The sequence below is a fragment of the Pteropus alecto genome, unplaced genomic scaffold, assembly GCF_000325575.1.
Source record: "Pteropus alecto unplaced genomic scaffold, ASM32557v1 scaffold94, whole genome shotgun sequence".
Lineage (NCBI taxonomy): Eukaryota > Metazoa > Chordata > Mammalia > Chiroptera > Pteropodidae > Pteropus > Pteropus alecto.
The window spans coordinates 7,183,019-7,208,145 of NW_006437736.1; the positions used below are offsets into that span (position 1 = coordinate 7,183,019).

A 25,127-nucleotide genomic window follows, 5' to 3' on the forward strand; every position below is an offset into this window, starting at 1 on the left:
AAAATTATACACACACAGACATGATTAACGAATGACCTAGCTATCTACAGAACAGACAGCACTAAACAGGGATAACCTTAAACAGAGGCAATTTTTTACTTTTCTTTTTTGCTCCGCTTTTAAGATTTTACTACTTGAACTGCAGCCACGGTTCCCTCCACCTTGCGCCCCTGCGTCTGACGTCACCGGACCTAGAACTACCAATCCCAGAATGCCATGCGAGGGGCGTGCTCTTTGAGAGCCGCCACGTGATTGGCGAGCGTAGAATATTCCTTCCGGCGGGAAGGACCCCGGAGGCGGGGACTTGGGGGGTCTTGTTTAAACACTATTACCGGGTTGGGCGGGCCACGTCGGGGAGGGGTTTGTGGGTGACCTCTTGGGTCCCCCGCCCTCTGAGGAGATGGATGAGGACGGGCTTCCTCTCATGGGGTCAGGCATAGACCTGACCAAGGTTTGTAAAAGAAGGAGTTGAACTTCCGGCGACCTGGGAGGAGGATGGGGAAGGGACGCCCGATTCTCAGGGAGATCCCCATCTCTCGATGCTAACCCTGTACTTGACACCGGGCTTCTCTTCTGCCGGCTTCGGGAGGGAGAGTCTCACAGTTCATCTTGAAAAGGGGTCCCTCCCGAGCTGTTTAAGGGGATAGTGTACCTCTCCCAGCCTTCGCTTCCCGTGTTACGAATCTGCGTGCTCAACGGTGACTCACTCGCGACATGGGTCGATTGCGACCTCTAACCGTATCGATTTTATTCGGCCCCAAGTGTTTTAGTGTGTTTATGTGTGTTGTCTTTACTAGTAAGTTCATACTCGTGAATCCAAAGCCCATTCTCAAACTTTTCCGCAGCCTTTGTGGTCTTCGGACACCCCACCCCCGCGGTTTAGGAAAACAAGTTAATGACTATTCGCAGTACTTCACGGGACTCCTATCACACAGCAAAACACCCTGTCATTATTCTCAAAGAGATTGCACAGTGTACGTTCCTCCAGTTCGAATCATATTTTTTTTTATTTACATAAAACAGGTGCCAGCTATTCAACAGAAAAGAACGGTGGCATTTCTAAACCAGTTTGTGGTGCACACTGTACAGTTCCTCAACCGCTTTTCTACAGTTTGTGAGGAGGTAGGTCTGTGATACTGGTTTAATGAGTAGCCTAAAAATCACGTTGCACTTTTGAAGACAGCGAATGAATAAAACAAGAATTACAGTCTACTATCCCATACCATGACTCATCACCCAATTATTATGTTAAAATACTTTAAATCCTCTTTAATTCTATTACCATCAATCCTGCACCCTACCTCTGCTGAATTAGTTTTCTAGAGGCCTTTGTGAAATCGCTCAGTAAGGCTCATTTGAATTAAAGAAAACAGAAGGAATTCCAGAATTTTACAATTGAAAACATTATTTTGGAGTTGGCTGTTTCTCTTACCCCAAAGATTTACATTTTTGAGTATACATTGTTTCTGTTTATATTAAAATTATTATGTTACATTCCTTGATCCAAAAACTGGGTAAGAAGGTAGCCTAGATACATAACTTTGGCACCAAATACCATTATGAAAATAAAAATACATTCTGCAAGTGACTTGTGAAATGAAGAATAAGTACCCAATTAAGGATTAGATGCCAGATCCAAAGATCCCTGTCTTTAAAAAAAATAAATAAGGTCGAAAAGAGAATGGAGAGAAAAAGGGAAACATGAGTTGAAATTTGGTTTCAGAAAGGAGAAAGGTGTAAAATTAGATAATTCACAGGTGAGCCAATTAGATAAATAGTATTCAGTTTATTCTATCTTGTATTTAATATAAGCTATAGTCTTAGCAAGCAGAGTTTTTGTTAGATGTTTTATTATTAAAAAATTCATGGAGACAGGAAAACTTTTTACTTGTAGGTTCCAGCTGCTGTTTTTGTCCAGTTATCAAAATCTTTCTTTTCACTAAGACAAAAGGAAGTGAAATGACGATAAAGAGACTCAGTTCAATGTATTTTATCTAATAGGCTGAGAGTCCAGGTGCTCGCTCCAAGAGTTTTATCTTGTATTGCCACGTCTCTAAATGGGTATAGAATTGACTGACTAAAAACCAAGTAAGCCAAGGATTTAGTCCTTCACTTTTTATATCAGGATAGGTTGGAGAAGTATCTGGAGAGAGACTTTTCCAGGATTGTTACAGAGAGGAGCAGATACTCCATCTCCATAAACCTCATTACCAGATTAAGAAATAAACAACCAGCAAACACACCTGTGAAAGCAACTTGACTGAGCTGCTCTTGGCCAAGGATAGCCCCTCACCTTTGTAGTTCCTAATAGTTTTCACTGCCTGTGGAGTGAGTGGTATTTACTGGGACAAGATGAGATCAAATACAATAATCGCCTCTTGTTTATTGATTGCTTATGAATTATCAAAGCCTCATGAGTCATTCTTTTCTTCCCTTCTGTTCCTTTCTCAGCTTCCCCTCAACTGTTTTAACTCTGTCACTCACTTTTCCCTAGTTCTTCCTCTAATTCTAGAGATAAGTTTGTTAACCAAAAACTCATGACATTTAAATGTAGTTTATTGCCTTTTTCTCCTTAATGGATGATAATGTAGATTGACCGTAACTCATTTTTTACAATTCATATTTCAGCAGTTTGGATATATTTGTAGACTGTTTGCTTGGTGTGATGACAAAAACTAATATTTATTCTATGTGTATTCTGTGCTAGGCATTGTACTAAGTGCTTTACATTTAATCATCACAGCCGAGCTGTTTGGGAGAGGTCCAGTTATCTGCCTTTTAGAAATACAAAACCAAGATGTAGAGAGGTTTAAATCATTTGCTTAGTCATTTATTCAGTCATTCAACATATATTTGAGTGCATAGTATTTATAGCTGCAGTAGCTGCTCTGACTTGCCTAACTCTGGTCTATTAACTGTAAAAAACAAATGCGTCTCACTATTCTGTTATAGTGCATCTTCTGATCTGAATAAGGCATGTTTACATCATTCTCAAGTGAGACTACAGTGTCTAGCTATTTCTAAATTTATTTTTTAGATTTATATTCTCTGCTATGCCATGTTCATTTGATATAATATCTTCTTGATATGATAAAGTCCATGGATATAACATGTATTCAAACATAAAGTGCTATTTTTCTCCCAAGTTAAGATTTTTGAAATGGGTTATAATTTGTGAATAGCACCTATTAGGTCTATAGTCCTTGTTTTGTTAAAGCCTTAAACAAGAACAAAAATGACTGTTTCTCAACAAAAAAAAATGAACCTCAGCTGTTATTTTTTGAACTGGAAGTGAACTGGGATGGGTGAGGGATACCTGGGTTTTTTTGTTTTTTGTTTTTTATATAATCTGGTTTGAATAAACCCAAACTGTAACAACTTCAGTCACAGCTAAACTGAAACCGGAATTAAATTTGAAAAAAATTGCTGGGGCTCTCTTTATCCCTAATACTTGTTTTAGAGTTCTCTAATAAAGAGAAAAGTGAAGAACTTTTAAAAAATTTTTTGGATACCAAGCTACTTTGTAACTCTTGTAATGACTAGAACTAGGGTAGGAGAGAAATTAGAAGACAAAGAAAGGAAAGTAGTTGAATCATTTACTTAGGGTCATCTGTACTCTTCCTTCACAAATCCCAGTAAGCATTTCTATTCTGGCCCTAATCAGCAAAATCTTGTAGTGGTCTTTTGGGACTGCAAATTTATATTGGGAGCGGGGATGGAGGAGGCGTTCAATTGCAAGTTCTATGCATATGGTAGGTAAAACTGAGCAGAAATTTAACCTTATGTTGAGTTTTAAAGTCAAAGGTACTCTATAAATAAGGGAGTCAGTTGTGTTATTTTGACACAGACTTGTAACATACCTAAAGTACTTGGTTATTAATCATTTTTTAAATATTCTAAAATGTTCCTTTTTTGTAAAATCTTAAGTACAGGCAACAATGTTGAAATCTAAAAAACTTTACATACAGTGCTTTTCTTCTACATCCAATTTTAAGCCCACCATTGGACTTAACCTTCAACCAAATAATATTTTGCCTAAAACCCTATTTACTGATGCAACTTTTACAACTGCTTTTACAACTTTTACAACTGCTGGGCTTAAGTGTCAGATGAAGCTTTGTAAAACCAGTGATTACTTCCCTTTCTGGCTTCTAGGACCCGTACAATCCATTGCTATATACCACGAGATCTATTATTTTTAAATACTGTTTCTCTTTTAAAGAACTGGATATGCAAACTGGATATTTTACAAACCTGAAAAACCACAGTATTTTTGTTTCCATGTTTAACTAATCACTCCATATTTCTTACTTTCTTCTTCTTTTCCACTTTAATAAAATGCACTGCCTTAGGCATAAATAGGTGATAAATCAAGAAGTTTTCAGCTTACCTTACAAACTTCAGGTAGCTTGTAAATTCCCCTATTGTCCCAAACCAATATATTTCAGGTTTGCTTTAAATCCTTATAAAGATAAAAAGATGGCTGAATGCATGGGAATCTGTTACCTTTCCATTTCCTCTCTGTGAAGACTTTCAGAGGTGGACACAGTTACTGTCATTGATCCTGTTACTTCTATCCATAGTCATCTACACTTTAGAGGAGTGGTTCTCAACCAGTAGACATTTGACAATGTCTAGAAATGTTTTTAATTGTCACAACTGGGAAGTACTAGTGGCATTTAGTGGATAGAGGTCAGAGATTCTGCTAAGCATCCTTTAGTGTACCAGACAGCCGTTCACAACAAAGAATTGTCCAGCCCAAAATGTTAGTAGAGCTAAGGTTAGAAATTTGCTTTGGAATGAAGCAAAGAAGGAAAATTCAGAAGACATAAACATCTTAGAAATAAACTTCAGCAGCCCATAAATGAAACCAGATGTATTTTGTCAAGTGACAATGGCTTTCTAAAAAGTATATATTTCTGTATGTTATAGGTATAATTACATGGGAACAGACTCAGAAACATTTATCCTGCCAGATTATCTTTATAAAGCAGAGATTCTTAATTGTGCCACATACCCTTTGGCAGTCTAATGAAACAAAAGTAATGTTTTTAAAATTATAAAATGTGTGGGGTCACAAAAGAAACCAATTACATACTTCAAAAAAACTCAAAATTGCGATATAGTAATATGCCCTTATTAAAGCATTAAATTGTATAATCCAGTTAACATTTATAATATTTTAGACTCTCAAAAACTGGCTCTAGAGATGATGGATAATACCTTCGTGAATAATATAACAACACGATTTGTCTACAACAAAGATCTTCCCTAGTCAGGAAGAAAAGACTTCATCGATCAGATTTTGAGAAAATCATTTACATAGTGGTTTTAAACTTGGGATACATGAACTTAAATGGGAAAAGAACTATATTTTTATTTACCTCTAACTTAAATTTCACATTTTCTTTAAATTTAGTGAACAAAAGTCACAGTAGGACCTATGACTCTCACTAATAGAAATCACAGATCTTTTTTTAATTTTTTTTATTGAAGTAACATTAGTTTACAAAATTGCATAAGTTTTAAGCGTACAACATATATAATTAGACATCATCTGTACTACATCGTGCTCACCACCAAAACTGGTTTCTGTTCGTCTTCATATAATTGACTCTCTTTACCAATTTCGCACTCTCTGTCCTCCATCCCCTCTATAAGTTTGTTTTGGGTTTGTTTTGTTTTGTTCAGTTTTTATGGTATAGTGTTTGTATATAACCTCCATACATTCTCCTGTATACTTTATATCATCTCTAGATTACTTATATAATACCTAATGCAATTTAAATGCCATGTAATTAGTTGCTATACTGTATTATTTAGGGAACAATAACAAGAAAAATAAGGTCTGCACATGTTTAGTAGAGATATAACCTTTGTAGGCCCAACTACATAGTATACATCAGCAACAACATAACTTTTTATTTCCTTAATGTTTTTGATCTGCAGTTGGTCGAATCCAAGAATACAGACCCGCGGATGTGGAGGGCCAACTGTATAACTTTTTATGTCCAAGCCTCTTTAATCTTCCTTATCAACAAGTAATTTTCCAAATAAACATTTTTGTCCTTATTCCTTTACTAAGACTTGCATTTCAGTCCTTAGCTTATCTTGTATGAATCACTGAGCACCCAATGAAGGAAGATTTAGTTTTATGATCTAACCCTGAAAAAAATTTAATATCATTTTTAAATAATTCCAGATAAACAGCATCTGTTTTAGGAAATTTGATCAGAAAAATTTGATTTCCAGTGTTTAGCATAGTAGCATCTTAGTGAAAAAAGAATTGATTATTTATTAACTTTGAATAACAAAAATTCTGTCTATGAAATATTTGGGAATTTTCCATCTATTTTTTTAATTAATAAATTTTATTTTTTAGAGCAGTTTTAGATTCATAGCAAAACCGAGCAGAAAGCAGAGTTCCAGTATATTCCCTGCCCCTCACCCCCCATGCTCACACTCTTCCCCTCTGTCAGCACCTACCACCAGCATGGTATGTTTGTTAAAATTGATTTGTTACAATCTACATTGATATAGCATCACTCAGAGTCTATCATGTTTTAGCAATGTAAAGCTCTTTCAAAACAATGTAAAATTCTTTTAAAAATAGTGTCTGGAGTTGGAATGTTTGAGTTCAGATTATTTTACTTGTATGAAGACTTAGTTTTCTCATCTTTAAAATTGGCATAATAATAGTTCCTATGTGATAGATTAGGTGTGAGATTGCAAATGGTTTGTTGCATATACAATGTAGCATAGTAAAGTAAATGTTCATAATGTTTACAATGATTATTATTGCTTAAAAATATATTTACATAAAATATATTAAAACATAAAGATTAATTTTTATTCGTCTTTTTGTTTCTGTTATGTGTTCATTTACTTTCATCAAACCAATGTATGCATTTTAAAATAAGTTAGAAATTATCATTCACTTTACAAATTAATTTGCTGTAGGATTTCTGCAACTAGTAAGCAGAAAGACTGATTAGATTTGCCAAAATTTAATCTCCATGATTTTTAGGAAAACACCTATAATTTGGAGAGGAATTCATCCATATGGTGTTTTATGAACCTGTATTTACATTTACATAAAAGCCTTATGTGAACAAATCCTAGAAATGAAGCCCAAACTTAGCTTTGAATGCCATTAAAACTAGATTATGTTTTATTTCTAAATTATATCTTTGTAGATCTCAAGATACTCATCTTAAAAATAAGTGTTTTGTGAAGAAGCAGTAACTACTCTGCGGTTGCTTTCAGTTTTTTCTCTGTAAATGTGGGCAAAATGACCATTCTCAGGGTGTTAAAAATCTGCTCATGAGTTAGTCAGGATCTTGATAATATCCCAGAAAGCAGTCAGAACGCTGTGTGTCTGCCAGCTAGTAAACTGGCCAGCTCAGCTGCTCTTGGACTGTGTCACTGAAGATGATAATGTTTAGGATTAGGGCGTTTTAAATAAATGTTCTCGTGGATCATATTGTATGATGTTACTTCTATATGGCTGTGTGTGTGTGTATGTGTCTGTGTGTGTGTGTGTATATATAAAATTTAATTGTACAGAGCAACTAGAGCACAATAAACTCTTGGTTCTGATTTATCTGGGATTTTGATGGTAACTTGATTCTTTTTGTTATTTTTTTAAACTAATTTTTTTCTTTGTTTTAATTTTTTCCAACTTGAACTGCTCATCTTCTCATTTCATCTTCTTTTACTTTCCAAACTTGAGAAGTCTGAATTTAGGACCAATTGTATATACTTTATGTGCTTAAGAAATTTAGAGAGGCAAATCCTTTTCCAGGATGTCTTGGGCTAATTTTTATCCTAGTTTTCTATGAAGAATTTCTTTATTCATCAACAAATAATTGTTAGGCTTCTGTTAAGAGTCATCTACTAATCTGGGCACTGGGGCACAGCAGTGAACAAAAACTCTGTGCTGGGAGGAGTTTACATTCTGATCCCAGTGATTGATTATGGCTCTGGTAATGAATTTGATAAAGCTGAAAATGGAACTTCATCTTTTCTGTGAATACAGTTGTATAAAATTAACTGTGAAACATGCTAATGAAAATAATAGACTCCTTGAGTTCCTGTTCCTACTCATGTAAATTAGAGATTAGTATATTAGAAAATGACAAATGCTTCAATCATAGGTTTTAGTTTCAAATCTGCCCTTCATTATCCTTGTTAAGAGTTTATTTTAATCAGACTTTATTCTTTTGTTTCTGATCTTTTCCAGAAACTGGCAGACCTTTCTCTTCGTATCCAACAAATTGAAACGACTCTCAATATTTTAGATGCCAAGGTTTGTATTTCTGAATAATTTATAGTATAAACTTTGCTAGACATTTATCACCTTTTTCAGTTATACTTTATATTTGGGAATGAATTAAATTTAGCTTCTGTATCTTGAGTTGGTACAGTGTTTTTTATTTGTTTTTTAATTCATTATAATTGCAAAGGAAATGATATTCATTATGAACCATTAACTGAGTCTGTTTAAATGTACACATGGATTGAGATTTCTTTTATTATACTAGTCAAAAGCATAATGTGAGTAACATGTTGACACATTGAGCTGTTATATAGTTTACTTCATTTGATGGAAAATTTTCAGTTATCTTAATAGTAATCATTTGATGACACAGTAAATTATATAAAACTTTAGATGTCTCCAGAGCAAAATTTGTAGAAAATATCAGCTATTTTCCATTTGCAAATATGTTAAATGCTAAAGAAGAATACCAATTTTGATGTCAGAAATTACAAAAGATAACTAGCACAAATAGAAGGGTGTTTTGGTTTGAAAGCTTGCAGATTTTATGTATTTTTCTTGTTTATAAAGTAATGGAGACACTAGTATATTTTTGTGACTTTGTCCTTTTATCAAAAAAATTGATCTGAAAAAATATTTATGAGGAAGTAAAATGACGAATACCTTTAGCATGAAGATCAGAATATCTAAGTTTACTTTCTACATCTTCTTGAGACTTCAGCCACTTCACTTCTCTCAGAACATTTCCCTAGTTTGGAAAATTTAGGATACCTGTCCTTGAACATATTCAAGATACTCTCCTACCAGCCATACCCACTTGAAAATATTTGGGCCATAACCACTGTGCTGAGTACTATTGTCCATCAGCAGTTCTCAATGAGTATCGCTGCTTCGGATCTTATTACCATTGGTTTTTTTCATTATTTTTTATTATGGTTATGTATCTTATTTTAATATTTGGGAAATTCTTGAGTTACGAGTCTAAGGTCACAAGTTAAGTTACCATATGGACAAGTTAACTTTAATTATTACATGGTCACAGAGTCAGTCTCTAAAATTAGCCCAACGTGTGACAAATGTATATCATTAATATCAAGATGAAATCAGAAAAGAGGATTTGCATGGATCTTGCAACTCCGACCTGAAATGCTTAACCACTGACAACACGCCATCTTTTGTGTATGAAAAATAACGTATTTTAATAACATTCAGTGATAAACGTTTAAAGAAAGAAAAAAAGAATGAGCTATATCAGACATTAAAATGTGATGACAAGATTTTTGTCATTTCTCAAATAATTGAAACTTAAAATGTGCTACAAAGCACTTATTTTTTTTTACAAAGTTTAGTAAAAGTCTTTTTACAATATCTTTGTGAGGTAATTTTATTCATCTCCACTCTACAGATGAGAAAATTAAAGCCCATGGAAATTTATATGAGGTCACATGACTTGTGACTTACACCTAGGCACTTTGACTTGAAAGCCTATGCTCTCATTCCTTACACTAAGATCCCTTAATACTTTAAAAATAATAAAGTATTTTATTCTGAGAATAAATAATAGTTAAAGCTAAATTAGATTTTTGAGAAATTGTTCAAAAATATATTATTTGTGAATGCCTTTCTCTTTTAAATAGTTTATGGCATAGAGAATTTCAATCACCAAAGATGAGATTTTATAAACCTGTTTCTATAGACTTACAAATATAAGATAGCTATTTAAACCACACACACACACACACACACACACTTAGAAACTTACAGTGTTTAGCACATAATATTATCCTCATATACCAATGTTAATTTTCTTTTCTCAGTTGTCATCTATCCCAGGCCTAGATGATGTCACATTTGAAGTATCTCCTGTAAGTGTCAGTAGTATCACAAATGAATCACATTCTGAAACAATTTCGGAGCGATCACAGGTAAGTATATAAGTTCCAAGAAACATGAGCAGATCTTGGTTGAACCAGATAGACCTAAGCAGCAGGTTTGAAGGAAGAAGTTAAATAAAAATGTAAAACTTTGAATAGTGACATTTTAAAGCCTTAAGTTACAAAAAAATGAAATTTGAAAAAAAAGTTAGCTGTTTTGTTATTTTGAAGGGCTTCTTGAAGTTAATATTTTCTTTGCCTATAAAAAATAAAATTGACCTATGCAGGCCGATGAAAAATCTTGAATATAATTATTTTCTTCAAGTTCACTATGGAGATTTTTTTAAAGATTTTGTAAGAAATGTACTTTTTAAATGTTTTGTTACAAAAACTTTCAAACATACACAAAAATAGAATAGTACAATGAATGTCCAAATACCCATCACCCAGATTTACCAGTTAAGATTCTGTGGCAGTTCATCTCTTTTTTGTCACTTACTGAAGTGAATCCCAGGATCATGTTGTTTCACCCCTATATAATCCTTCAGCATTTCTGAAAAGTTCTATTGTTTTCTTGCATGAGCACAATGCCATTGTTATGCACAATATAATTAACAATAATTCCCTTGTCATCTAACCCCTTGTTACTCAAAGTATGCTCCATGGGCCAGAAACATGGACATCACCTGGGTTGTTCTTTAGAAATCTCAGGTTCCACCCAGACTTAACTGAGTTAGAATTTACATTTTAACAAGATCCCTAGGTGATTTGTAGGCTCCTGAAATTTGAGAAATACTGATCTAAGAGGTACCAATTGTCTAAAATGTGTTTTGGGATTTGATTTGTTCAGCTCAGCATCCTAGTAAGAGTCATACTTTACATTTGATTCTTATGTCTTAATGTCCATTTATTTTCTGTATAAGTTTAAATTTCATTTTACTTTTTATTTCAAAAAATAAAAGTTCTTCATTTAAGAATAAACTCTAGTGCATCTCAATGAGGTATTAAAATTTAAGATAAAATAATCACTAAAATGATGATCTACCAAGTAATACTGAACCAAATAGACTTCACATTTGTATGGAATGTGACCTGGGGGCACTTTGCACGGGATATTTTTTAGATCATGATGGTGTTGACCGTGATAATAATGGCCAACATGTAAAGGGTGCTTACACCAGGAACCAGGCATACGTCAAAATGCTTTTCATAAATTAACTCATTTAATCCTCACAACAACCCTTTGAAGTAAATATTGTATTATCAATTCTACCTTACAGATGTACCAGATAAGGTACACAGAGATTAAGTAGCTCGTTGAAGGTCAAATAGTAAGTGTAATAGCTGGAATTTTAACCCAGGCAATCTTGTGCCAAAAGTCCTAGCTCTTACCTGCTACATTACTCTGTCTCGAGCACCTGTGTTGAATTCATTGAACATACTGAGCACATGTGGTGTGAGGCACTGTGAGAGGAGCCATATATTCAGATATAGTATATATTTGTGGAATGAATTAGATGACCATTTACTTAATAATTAAATATTAGAAAATTTAACATCCATTTAATTAATATAGGAAATTTTGTTATAATAACCACTGGAATATATATAATATAAAGAGGAAATCCAGCTGCTGTAGAGGAGTTTAACTTTGCAAAGTTCTTTCAATTAAATGTGGACCACTCTTTTTCTAAAACAAGACATGTAAAAAATATTAAGAGTTTCCACTCTACCTAGTAGTTATACTTTGGTAGATACTAGCTCTCATATATTTCTATAAATATTTAAGTGGTATCTGTGTAACTCTGAATATCAATTTTCCAGGTGTCATGAATTCCATCTATGTCTTTTAAAACTTATACAGTTGTATTGCCCCTGCCTATTTAAGGTCTCAAAAAATTGATTACAAGTAATCATGGCTAAATTTTTAGCAATTCAGAATAACCTGATATATCTGGCAATTTTATTTTAAAATTGTGTATTAATTCATTCGGAGTATTTATGAAGTTCTGTTGGCTTCCTGAGTTTAAAAATTGGTAAAGTTGTGTGTTGATTGGCTTAATAACTGTTTAGCATGTTCTTAATATTCAAATCAACTTATTTCTTCTCTATTGTTATTAACTGGTATATTTTTTTGTAAAATATTTTCAAATGGACTTAAGTATTGCTTAACACATAATTGTCATTTGCATTACAGTCAACTCACTTAGATAAAGGATAATCATGCACTTTTTAAAAATCATCCATTCATTAAAATCACTATATATAAGTCAAAGATCCAAGTTTGCATACTGATTTTTCTGCAACTTTAATTTCATGGTTCAGATTTTATCATTACTCACAATAGAACACACAATTGTACAGATTGAGGTTAATTTGAGGATAAAATGAAGGGCAGTTGAGAGATGTGACAGAGGATTTATTTGGTCATTCAAATAGCAAAGGTATGAGACCTGACATAATTAAACCTTGTTGAGGTCTCAATTATTAGGCAAAAGTTAACGGCTGAGTTTTGAGATCCAGTCGGCCTGTACATGATTATCATTTAGCCTGTTGTACTTGTATATGAGTTTATTGTCTATAATTTTTTTAAAAACATAACTTGGGTCTTGTTTGAAGTTTTTATTAAGTGTTTTGAACTTTTTGTATTTACATATTTTACAGATGAATGCGCACACACACACATACATACACACACTTTGGTACACTTAACAGTGTCACGTAACAGTAGTAGAAACCTAAAGGATTTTTGATGTTTTATTTACTCGAGTTTTTAACAGGTTTAATTTATATTTGAATTATCTGAGAAAACAACCTTAATATATAATTCACATTAATATTTATAAAACTGTGAATATTTAAAGATATTTCTTAATTTATCTATATTTCATCATAGCTATGTAGACATAAAATTGATTTCATTCTGTTAAGAAAATTCCTATTAATGCTAATGTACAGATAATGAGAATTCACAAAAGTAAACTTATTTTAAATGTTCAGGTTGATAGAAAAATCAAGACCTGTATAGAGAGATGGTCCTAGCTTTGTACTTAAGTGAGGGCAGTGTTGCAGTATGGACAAATTTGAGTTTACACAGTACTGTGAGATCTGCCTGTATTATAACAGCATTTTTACCTAAAAGACCATTCCCAGTATTCTTTACTATAAGTAGTATTTAATCTTAACCACTCTGTGGAAAATTTTACCATTAATAGTTCCATCAGCAGCTGAAATATATAAAATCAGATAATTATGACTATGAGAAATAGGTTTTTTTCCCACAAATTCTCTAAATATTGCTTTCTAAGATGTTAGAATAGACATATCCACTTAGAAAAGATTAAATAAATGAAGAATTCAATTGTGTAGATGATAGATACCTAGAAAATCAATTCACTGTCCATTAGATTTGAACAATTGACAAGTCAAATAATTTTATTAGTTTATTAAAAGTTTTATTAAAATAATATGTCCAACTTATAATTCATGTTTTATAACAGCACTCTGGGGACAAGTAAAGCAGAATTCTAATATTTTTAATACCATGAATATATTTGCATTTTTCAAGGAACAATATAGTGTTCATACTAAGTATAGCTTCCTCTGAAATCAGATTTAAATATTTGTAAGTATTTGGAAACATGTATCCCATAATTAAATTATTGGTATTTAAATTTAGAAATACGGTTTTTTTCAGATATCGATTGCTTTAGAATTATAAAAAGAAACATCCCTTTTAAGTAACATGATGGACCCCTTTTGTGAATTGTCTAAAGATTTACACGCAATACTCTCTACAGCAGAACAGTTTACAAGACTCTGGACCACAGGAAAGTGAAGTAACAGCAGAAAATATCTTAACTGTAGCCAAGGATCCAAGATATGCCAGATATCTCAAAATGATTCAAGTGGTAAGCTAATTTGGTCTGTCTTCTCGTCTAGCAGCCTCATTTGAAGTTCTTAGCCCTGGAGGTTTCATTGTTATTTTTTTCAACCTGAGAACCACTGCTAAACCGAGTGACCAAGTTTTCTACTCTCTTACTTCTTTCCTATGTTTAATTAATGCCCTGGTTAAAAAAAAAAAAAGTAACCAAAAGTCAAATCTTTCTAATTAAAATTGATCTCACAGTCCAGATTAACATAGTTTGATATAGATTTGTGTAAATATTTTTGCTTTACATGAAGTTATCATTGCAAATCTTGGATGTATCAATAGAGAAATGAAAGTGGACTATTCATTTGATAAATCATATGGCTTTAGCTTAATTTTCATATGCTAGCACAAAAAATTTTTGTGTGTATTTTTACTCTGAATTTCATCTCTCGATGATTCGGTTCATAGAAAAGACATAAGTCTATTGGTCATGTAAGGTAATGCTTTTAATTTATTATGTGATTTCAGAATTTATATTTTTCTAAGAAATCATTACATGGTATGATGCCAAAAATATCTGCAGTTGTCTGTAATAGCAGAAGCTCATTTCGTTTCATTCCTGTGGAAAGTCCTATTGCAGTGGTTGAAGGAGCTATCTGTCCATTTTTGTTAATTAAAAATTAATGTTTTTGTACCATTATCAGGCAGAAAGAGTACTACTACTGAAGGTGAACATTTTTATTTTGCTGTCCATGGCATTATTTATCACCAAGTAATTTAAAAACAAATACTTTTTGTCAACCAGAAAGAGTAGATTGGCTCATTTAGAAGCTACAGTGGTGACAGTGGGGAGAAGAAAGTACATTCGCTTTTCCTAGCTATCAAAGGTGGATTTGTCACTTTCAGAATTCTTTGTTGACATTCAATACCCTGGGCTCTAGTCTTCAGAAAAAAATGAACCAGACTTTGTAATGAGGATATATGAAGTTCTTCAGTTAAAAGAATAAAGCAGAATTACTTTAAATGTGAATCGTATTAAATACATTTTTTAAGCTAGAACCCAGGAAGGCTTAAGCTAAGTGTAAAATATGGACTGTTAAAAACAGTATGTTTGACTCTTTCAGACAAAATAGGAAAAGTTCAGAGTAACTCTGGAAGGCTTTTTTTTTAGTGTTTTCTTGCTTAACGTATATAAAATATGAAATGGGAAAATCTACTTGATGATTTCTATAAGAATGCTCTGAAATCTTTGATAACTTATTCCAAGGACATCTAGCTCCACTGGCCGCTTAGATGTCCTTGGAATAAATACATGGGCAGTCTCCTCTCTCGAGGCCTTTGCATCTGCTATTCTCTCTCCCTGAAACATTTTTTTTTCCAGATATTTTCATGGTGAACTCCTTTACTTCCTTTAAATCTTTACTCATGTTAATTTCTCTCTGACCCCATTCCTTTTACCCCTTACCTGCTATATTTTTTTTCATGTAACCTTCCATTAAAATGTAAAATACTATATATCTCACATACTTATCTTGTGTCACTCCCACTACTAGAATATAAACTCCATGAAGATAGGGAATTTTTTATGTACTGAACCATTCCCAGTTCCTAGAGTAATACCTGGCACATAGTATTTATCTATGAATGAAAATGCCTGTATTTTCTCTATGCCGTTTTACCTTTTGATAGGTTTTGGTGATAGATTTTTTTTTTTTTTTTTTACACTAGCTCGGTGGTTTTTAGACTGAGAAACTTTGTTAAAATGCAAGTTCCTGGTCCCTACCCTATTAAATTATAATCTCTGGAGTTGGGGCTTGGAGCTAGAGCATATGTATTTCCCAAAAAGCCATTCTGATTAAGAACTTTTTAAAAATATTTCAACCTATATTATAACATAATTTTAAAAGTTTTATTTAGAAATATTTAAGATAGAATAAATAATTATTCATTTTATTAAAAACAAAAACCATTCTCTGGCAGTACTTGGAACTCAGCTTCAGCCCATTCTTTTCACTTAGTATTACTGAGTATGAGTAGGGGTTCAGTTTCTTCTCAGATTTTTTCTGTTTTTAGCCCAATTTTCCTGATATGTGTCTTTTACCTCCCCTCTGCCTTTTTGGTACGGATATTTCTAATTCCTCAACATTTCCAGAGTTCTGGAAGTACTGCTTCTTTGTGGTATCTCTCTCCTCAGGCACATGGACTTGGCCTTCCTCTGCTATGCTAAGTCATCAATTATTCTTTTAACTGCTTTGAATTTCCATGTTACTGTTGTTCATATATGCCTCTTAGTCATTAAAATTGGAGTTTGTGTTCTATTTCTTTGTGCCTTATTATTTGGGGTAGTTTTCAAGAAGAAAGAGGGCAGTAACATCTTTACACTGCCATCCTGAAACTGCAAGTTTATCCAAGTTAAATTTACTTTTATTGTTTTTAGTTTATTGTGCCAACCTGTATCCCAGAATCTTATTACCCAACTTTTGTTCCTACTGCTCCTCTCCTGAATTCCATTCTTCATACAAAACCACAAATCCTTCCCCATATAAGCTTCATGCTTTTCCACCTCTGAATCTAGATTCCCCTTCTCTTGATTACTGCTTGTCCAAATTTTTCTCATCTGACATGTTCCTATGAACACTTCCACAAAATCATCCCAGATTCTGAACCCACCAACACATAAAGCTTCAGTAATAATATCTCCCTTCATTGACCTATCTGACCACTTTATCTATATTTTAATGGAACTTATACCATGTTGAATGATTATTTATAAATATTTTTATCTCCTCTATTAAAAGGAAACTATGACAGGAAGAAGAACTGTATCTTGATTCGTCTTTGTATTTACTTTAACATTTTGTCCATAAAGGTATTCAATCAGCATGTGTTGAATGGACTATTTTATCCTGCATATTAACTCTCCTTCCTAGCTTTGTGTCACCTGGAAATGTATAGAAATGCTCCCATTTCTTCATGTCACTGATTTAAAATGTTTTCTAAGACCAAACCAAGAATAGACCAAGTAGAGGTCTGCCTCATATTTGACACGAATCTGCCAATCATTACTTTTCTTAAGCCCTCTATAAAGCCACCATTTCTCAAATGCCCAACCACAGCCGTAGGTTACTTGTTTGACAATGGCCAGGATTGTTTTTCCTGGAATGATTGTCAAATACCCAACCACAGCCGTAGGTTACTTGTTTGACAATGCCCAGGATTGTTTTTCCTGGGCATGGTCACTACCAGAGTTCCTGTCACTTCTACACTATCATTCAGTTTTGTGTTTTTGTTCAAATGAAGTATGAAATAGTAAAATCAGTTCCTCTCAGTGCTTCCTTTACCTGTTGAAGGATAAAATTTTCAACATATAGGAATTTATGAGATGCTCTGAGTTGAGCAAAATTAAGCTGCCAGTATATCACGTCTGTATTTTATCCTTGTTCTTATTTGCAACATGTTTCAGAAAACTTCATCTAAATCTTCCATCTGGTCAAGTGGCCAAAAAGTATGCTCTACTTGATAATACCACTATTGCCTTTTATTAGTCTCACTTAGGGGTTCCTTTATCTCATGTTTAAGAATTTCCATGCTCATGTGTATGTGTTCATTTACAGCTATCTTTCTCCTTCCATTGTAAAACATTGTAATACATGCCTTTCAAATGCCATGTCCCATTAATTTCATCCCACTAAGTGTTAGTGGTCTCTGAGATTTACTTATTTTGAAATTTCAGGTTTGCTCTACACACACACACACACACACACACACACACACTTTTTTTTTAGGCTATTGGATTTGTTTTCTATTTCTTTATATCTCTCCTCTTAATAATTACCTGCTAGTTCTTCCACTGTTCTTTTTTTCCCCATCATATTACTATTATTCATAGCCTTGCAGTTTTAATTGAGGATTTTAAAATTTTATTTTTTATTGAGGTAACATTAGTTAATAACATCATATAAATTTCAAGTGTACAACATTACAATTCAATATCTGTATACTCTATTGCATGCTCACCACCAAAAGTCTAGTTTCCATCTCTTACCATATATCCTTTATCACTCCTCCCCCATCCCCTTTGCCCTCTGGTACCACGTTTCTATTATCTGTATCTATGCGTTTATTTTGTTTTGTTCATGTTACTTTTTTGTTTTATATTCCACGTATAAAAATCATATGGCTTTTGTCCTTTTCTGTCTGATTTATTTCACTTAGTATAATACCCTCAATCCATCTAAGTTGTAGCATATGGCAATATTTCATATGGCTTAGTAGTTTTCCATTATATATATCTATACCACATCATCTTTATCCATTCATCCATTGATGGATACTTAGGCTGCAAATAATGCTCAATGAACAAAGGGGTGTTTTTCAAATTAGTGTTTTTATATTCTTTGGATAAATACCCAGAAGAGGAATTGCTGGATCATATGGTAGTTCTAGTCTTAATTTTTCGAAGAAGCTCCATGCTGTTTTCCTTAGTAGCTGCACCAATTTGCGGTCTCACCAACAGTGCACAACAGTTTCCTTTTCTCCACGTTCTCTCCAACCCTTACTTCCTGTCTTTTTGTTAATAGCTATTCTAACAGGTGTGAGGTGATATTGCATTGCAGTTTTGATTTGCATTTCACCAATACTTACTGATGTTGAACATCTTTTCATATGCCTGTTGGCCATCTGTATATCTTCCTTAGAAAAATGTCTATTTAGAACTTCTGCCCTAGGATTTTTTTACCCTCTGATTTCAGTTCAGAGCTCCTTGATCATACTTATAGGTCTTGCTAAGCATAATCTTTTGGTTCTTCTGAGCTATTTAGCACTTTTCCAGGAGTATAATCATTCTAATGCAATAAACCAGTGCTGAAAATACTGTTCTTCAAGCACCACCTGCATAGCTAGTGTTTTCTATATCCATATCTTTACAGAACTATAACTAGAACAGACGACAGTACCACCTTGCTTTAGAAAATGCCTCACAGAAAGTCATTAGACACCCATTACAATCTACCATTGAATCCTTCAATTTCTGCCATTGACATGGGAAGAATCTAGGTAGCTTTATAAATATATTCTCCTGCATGGTGAAATGCCTTCCCGTTTTCTGTGTTAGTTTTCTAATCAGTTGTTTATTCTGCTAAGGTGGTTCAGTTCCTTGAATGTGACTGAGAACAAACAAGGTTCAAAGGGATATAGACAGAAAGAAAAACTAATCTGACCACTTTCTGTAAGGAAGAACCTAGCACCAGGCTTCATTGCAAATTGCCTTATCAATACTGGAAAGTGTTTCACTTTCCCAACAAGATGTAGATTTTTATTAAAATGCCCAATTTTTTCTGACCTCGGAGGGGGCTAATTTTTCTCTAGCTTACCCACTATTCAAAATTTAGTTTTAGTTATTAATGTAGAGAAAGACCAATATCAGCATAATTAATCAAAATAGTTGTACTTTGCCTATTGATATGGTCTTGAGTTGTTTATCACCCATTGTACACATTAATACATGTTACCAAAGCTGAATTTTAGAAACTTATATTCTCTATAAGGAATTAATAAAAGAGAAGATAGCATGGTCTCCAAAAAACCTATCTTTCTGGGAAAAAAATCACTGTATTTATACCAAGAATATAAAAATCTATTCTTAAGATCCTCCAAATAATATTTCTATACCCTCTAAAGGGTATTAACAGTGCCAGAAGCCTTCTTACCTCCTAAGGACAATAATAGGATTTCTTTCATTTTCAATTGCCTTTATATTTTTATTATTTAAAAATGAGTTGTTGTTCCATAACCAGAATCTTATACTTATAATTCCACTTAAGCTGTTTATCCTTTTCCAGAGAGTAGACAAATGTTTCTCAAGCCATTTTGCTAGTATAGCCTCTTTGCTAGTATAAAAACTTGAATTTGCTGACAGTCCATGTAGTAATCACTCACTTCGGGTAGGGAGACACAGGAAGTCCTACAAATTACAAATATAGATTTTAAAAACTTTTCAGGCTTCTTAAATATCAGTGAATTACAGTCCTTTTGGCTTTCTTCCTGAGCTGCCGTGAAGTCTTCTCTTTTGTGGGTCCTACCCATCTCCTGGAATGTATTGCTTTTATTTTGCTTTCCCTTACTTGTCACATACCTACACACTATTTTAGAACCTAGGTAGTTAAAACTGCTTAATTAATATAAACTCCTTTGAACATAAACCAGCAGAATTTTTCAAATGTCACAGGTACCATTTCATAGAGACATAAGGGGTACCTCATTTTTTCATCCCATACCTTTTTCTGTCACTCCTGGATTACTACCCTTTGTCAAATATAAGAATGATTACAGTTCCAGAAGTAGTTGTTTATGTGGGACATTGGAATGCCTAAGAGTCCACCCAAGTCTTTACTCTGTACTTCTGGGATACAACATGATATAGTTAGCTTTGTCAGTGCAGCCCTGTGTGACCATGTTTAGGTCATGTCATCTCTTAAGGCCTCAGTTTCCTCATGCATAAAATGAGATCTAACATTCTCTTTAGATTTATGATCTATTTAATTGATCCCCAGATTTGGTTCTCATTATTAATTAATTTTCCTGGAACACCTGCTGGCATTTTCTGATTTTCTTTTTCCTTTTCAAGTAAGTTTTACACAAGATTTTTCAGTGAGTAATACTGTCGTGTTCCAAATGTGGCAGATAATTGATTCTGATTTAATGTTTGTTGTCATAATAGTGCAGCACAAGCCTTTACTAAATTACATATTGCTTTTATAACTTAACTGGAATTGTGTACATAGATCACTTTTCCAACAATTCTCCCTCTTTTACTGGCAGAGCTTGGTGAATTCTTTGCCAGTAATAAATTGTGCATTGGGAAAGTCCGACTTCTACATTAAGAACCTAATGACTTGTATTTTTCGAAACCATATTTGCCAAAACAGTCTCTTCGGACACTTAGGCTTTTTTAAAGCTCTATTTTCTTTGGCCGACTTAAAATGTGAATTGAATAATCTCCTTGGTTCTGGTGGTTCTGATGCATCTGTTGCCAGTAGTGGATGTTCGCCTGGGGAAATATGACTTCCATTACCTAAGGATGAAGGGTCTCCAACTGATTATTAAAGATGTTCATCAAGAAGTTATGTACCCTGGCCCTTGTGAGACTAATCAAGCGTGAAGTAGAGTACTCTTTAGATATGGTGTAGTTTTTGTAAGAGTAATTATAGGGTTTAAAACCTTGTTTGGGATATGACCCCAGTGTGACTTTCCATTGTCTAGAGAGCTCCGGGGTAAGTTCATTATCAGTGATCAACAGTGTAATCAAAAGTGCTTTGTATATGCCCAGAGCTGTGCAAAACACTGCTGTGGATTTAGTTTAACAACTATATGCTATTTCTTCTTTCATTATATTTGTTTAACTCTGTAGGTATTATAATATTAATGTGTGTTTCGTTTCTTTTATAATACCTAAGACTAATCAATATCAAGATCAGTATTTTTTGAGTACATAAATGTTTAGGGGGAGACAACTTTTTGTGGTGTTTTCACCTCATGCTGTGCATTGAAGATAAAAACTGCATGAACAATGATTGATTTCTCACACACATGACTGTAGATAAAGATGCAAATGAACATTTAATTTGTTTAATTAATTGCATAATTTAGCCAACTTTGAAAATTGAAAAGGGAACCTACAAACAACTAGCTTTTTGTTGTATTTTTGGCAAAGAACTACCAAAATTACTTATTCTCTGTTAAAGTCAGTGAACTAGCGTCTTAGGAAACCAGGTGTGAGGAATTATTGTGCCAGTTTTGCAGACTGCGATTTGTCAATATTCTGACTGCCTCCTGAACCCTTCCCAAGTTGCCTTCAAAGTTAGGGAGCTCAGAACCAGTCATACTGTGTGCACATTTAACAGTGAGAAGTATTGCTTTTAAATGACACATTTGCCCTTTTGTTTATTCTTTTCTATTTTATTTTTCTTATATGTGTTTGTTAGAGAGCAGAAAACGGTAATATTGCTAAATTCAGTTTTAAATTTCTTTGAAAGAAAGACATGTAGTGGGCAGGTACCACTACGTTAAATGGTTGTCACTATCCATTTGGTAATATTGTATGCACCTGCCTTGATTCCTGTCTGTTCCTCATATATTCTCTAATATCACTGTTGCCGTAATCATAAAGCTCAGAATATTTTGATACTGATATCTCATATTTTTCATTATAGTTATCCTCAGGTGGCATTCAGTTAACCATGAAAGTGTTGATTTGTGAATAATTTGTTTCCAGGAACTAGTTATTAACCATAACTTTTTATTTGCGGTGCTTATAGTTTTTGGAAAAATATATTTTGAACTGTGAACCTCATTCTCAATCGTAGTTGAAGAATTGTCCCATACCAACAAGCTGGTGTATACAGATTGTCTCCATGAGAGTTGTAGAAGGATATTTTGCTACTGTACACTTGAATTCTTTGTTTTTAAATAATATGTCAAATAATTAAAAATAATTTTAAAAGGTGGGGTAAGTGAAACATAAGAAAATTAAGAATGCAAAACAATCTTTTAAAAATAATTGATAAGATGGTTAATTTAGGGTGCTAAATTTGTCAAATGAGTTTTTCTTAAGTATGAAAGTATGTTTGAAGAATATATCATAATCTTATGTCATTGGATTCATAATTAAAATGATTGACATAATGTATAGGACAGCTTATCTGAAACAGTCAAGACATGTAATTCTTTGTTTCAGGTTATTTTGCTAGATGCCAATGATATTTTTCTTCATCTGCCATAAATTCTCTATAACACCAGACCTCTGTAGGCCTCTCCCCACAAAAGAAAAAGAAAGAATATAAGCAAGCAAGCAAACACAGGGAAGGGACCTTTTAGAGAGGATGAGCTTAAGGTAGTTTTATATTTCATAGGAATTTCCTTTAAATGATATATAAAATGGGAACCAACAAAGACAGGGACATTTAGCAGAAAAATATTTTTAACTTTTAACTTCATATCTCTCATTCCAACCCCTTTAAACAAGGAGTTTAGGTCTGAGAAGTTGTGAAAAAAGGAACATTACTATTAAGATTCATAAGGAAGCATTTGATGACATACACTAACAGTGACAGTTTTTATACTTGCTAAAATGTGTGGTGTAAATTAAGGAGTTACTTACTTACATTTATTCTTTTTAGAAATATTGTGATTCTCACCCTAACTATAAATTTGTTTGTCTAAGACTGGTTTATTAATGGAAGAAAAAGTAAAGACCAGAGGAGCATGAGCTGTCATAAGGACGTGGACTCACCTCAGGTGGGAAAGAAATGCCTTAGAGCTTTTAGAGACCATTAACTTGAGGAAGATATTTTAGTACTTTATTTGGACAAAGATCTTAGATAATGTAAGCAGTCATAATGGGCTGGACACTCCTGGTGTGGAAGATAATGTGCCTTGAATAGATTACAGCAATGTAAGATGCAACAACATATCTCATTTGTAAGTTAATTTTTTGGAAAGGATTATTTTACAATTTGGAGACAATGCTACTATGTTAATTATATTTTACAAGGAAATAAAATTGATTTCAAAATGTTTTATTGGGACAAATGAATGAAAATTATATATTCCTCTACCTGAAAATAGCTATACCTTTTGTATTTATGGTTTTTTTCAGATTTTCCATTTTATTTTATTTTATTTTTCATTAAATTTATAGAAGTGACATTGATTAATAAAATTTATATAGGTTTCAAGTGTACAATTCAATAATACGTCATGTGTATTGCATTGTGTGTTTACCACCCAATGTCAAATCTCCTTCCATCACTATGTATTTATCTTAATACTACAATTAAAAAAAATCTCTAGACCTAAGTTTCAACTTACCAGAGTTTTTCATAGTATGATAAGCATCCCAACTTTTCTTATTCTTTTCCTAGCTAAAATTCACAAATGATTTTTGTTAAGTTAGTTAGACCACATGCTGATGACACATTAATATCAGATTCAGGGCCCTTCATTGTTGTTCTGTAGCCACATAGAATGCCTAATTATGGCCATCTCTCTTTAAATGGGTACCAATGGTCATTGAATGAGAAATTCATAATACAACAGTTCAAACACATTAACACTATTGAAAAATTAGTTCAAAAGTGAATATTCAGTGGTTTCATTCAGTAAAATTATCTTTATAATTAATTACTAAGAATTCTATTTGTTATGTATTTTATTGCTATATTTGGAGATATTTCTTTAAATCCTCTTGAATAGTTTTTCCAGAAATTGAATTAGAGACCATCCAAACTTATTATACTTTAATTCAAGTAGTGAATTCCAAAATGATTTACTATAAAAAGTCCTTTAAAGTTTTTATTCCTAGAAAGTAAATGTATAATTAGATTTAGGAAATTATAATTAATACATATTATCAACAACAAATATCATTCGAGTGAAATGAGGTATAGCAAAGTTATAATGTAGCAGAAGTATTCACAATGATATTATAGCATTAATTCGCTTATCAAAGCAAGTCTTTAAATTTTAGATATTGTTTTTGCATTATAATGGAGGAAAATGGGTTTTCTACAGCACCAAATTACTCTTAACTCAACAAATACTTGAGGGGCTACAAAATCTCTAACTCGTAATATTTATGTTAAAAGAATATCTAGTGGAAAAATCAATCATGTAGAAAAATTGGTGCAGCTATATTTTTAGTCTCATAACAGTAGATCCCTTTTTGAAATAATTTTCTAAAGGTTTTTTTGATAGGCATTTAGGTTAACCTTTCTTCTAATACCTAAAAGGCATGAGTGGAACTGCTAACATATATTTATTTTATGAGTAAAGTATTAGTAACTGCCTTCCAGCTTCCTGGGGCCCTGGTCATGGCCCATATCATTCTCGTTCATTTTGTCATGTGATTTCTTCCTTCATCATTAAAGATATCTGATGTGCAGTTAGTGAGGAATACTTTCTCCCTGTGAATCTGATCTCTTTAGATAATCATTGGAAAAGGAATAATTTACTGTTAGCTCCATAGAAATCACTGTGAATAGTACCAGTCAAAACTTGTGAGCTTTTTTGCCCATTTAGGTTCAAATTAATGACCCTTGGAGGC

At 33.1% G+C, this 25,127-nt stretch overlaps 1 protein-coding gene across 4 annotated transcripts in view; it reads left to right on the top strand.

The window, feature by feature from the left end:
- The first annotated feature begins 239 nt into the window (after positions 1 to 239).
- The window catches only part of WASHC3 (WASH complex subunit 3), a 38,476-nt gene continuing 13,588 nt past the window's right edge, over positions 240 to 25,127 (top strand). Inside the window, exons 1-5 of one of the 4 annotated variants that reach the window (XM_006914546.2) lie at positions 240 to 451; positions 1,024 to 1,122; positions 8,243 to 8,308; positions 10,096 to 10,203; positions 13,953 to 14,063. In XM_006914546.2, the coding sequence (XP_006914608.1) occupies positions 401 to 451; positions 1,024 to 1,122; positions 8,243 to 8,308; positions 10,096 to 10,203; positions 13,953 to 14,063 (435 nt within the window). In that variant the 5' untranslated portion in view covers positions 240 to 400. The remainder of the gene's footprint in view (positions 452 to 1,023; positions 1,123 to 8,242; positions 8,309 to 10,095; positions 10,204 to 13,952; positions 14,064 to 25,127) is intronic. The other 3 variants (XM_015591433.1, XM_025048805.1, XM_025048804.1) reach the window with 3 other exon arrangements.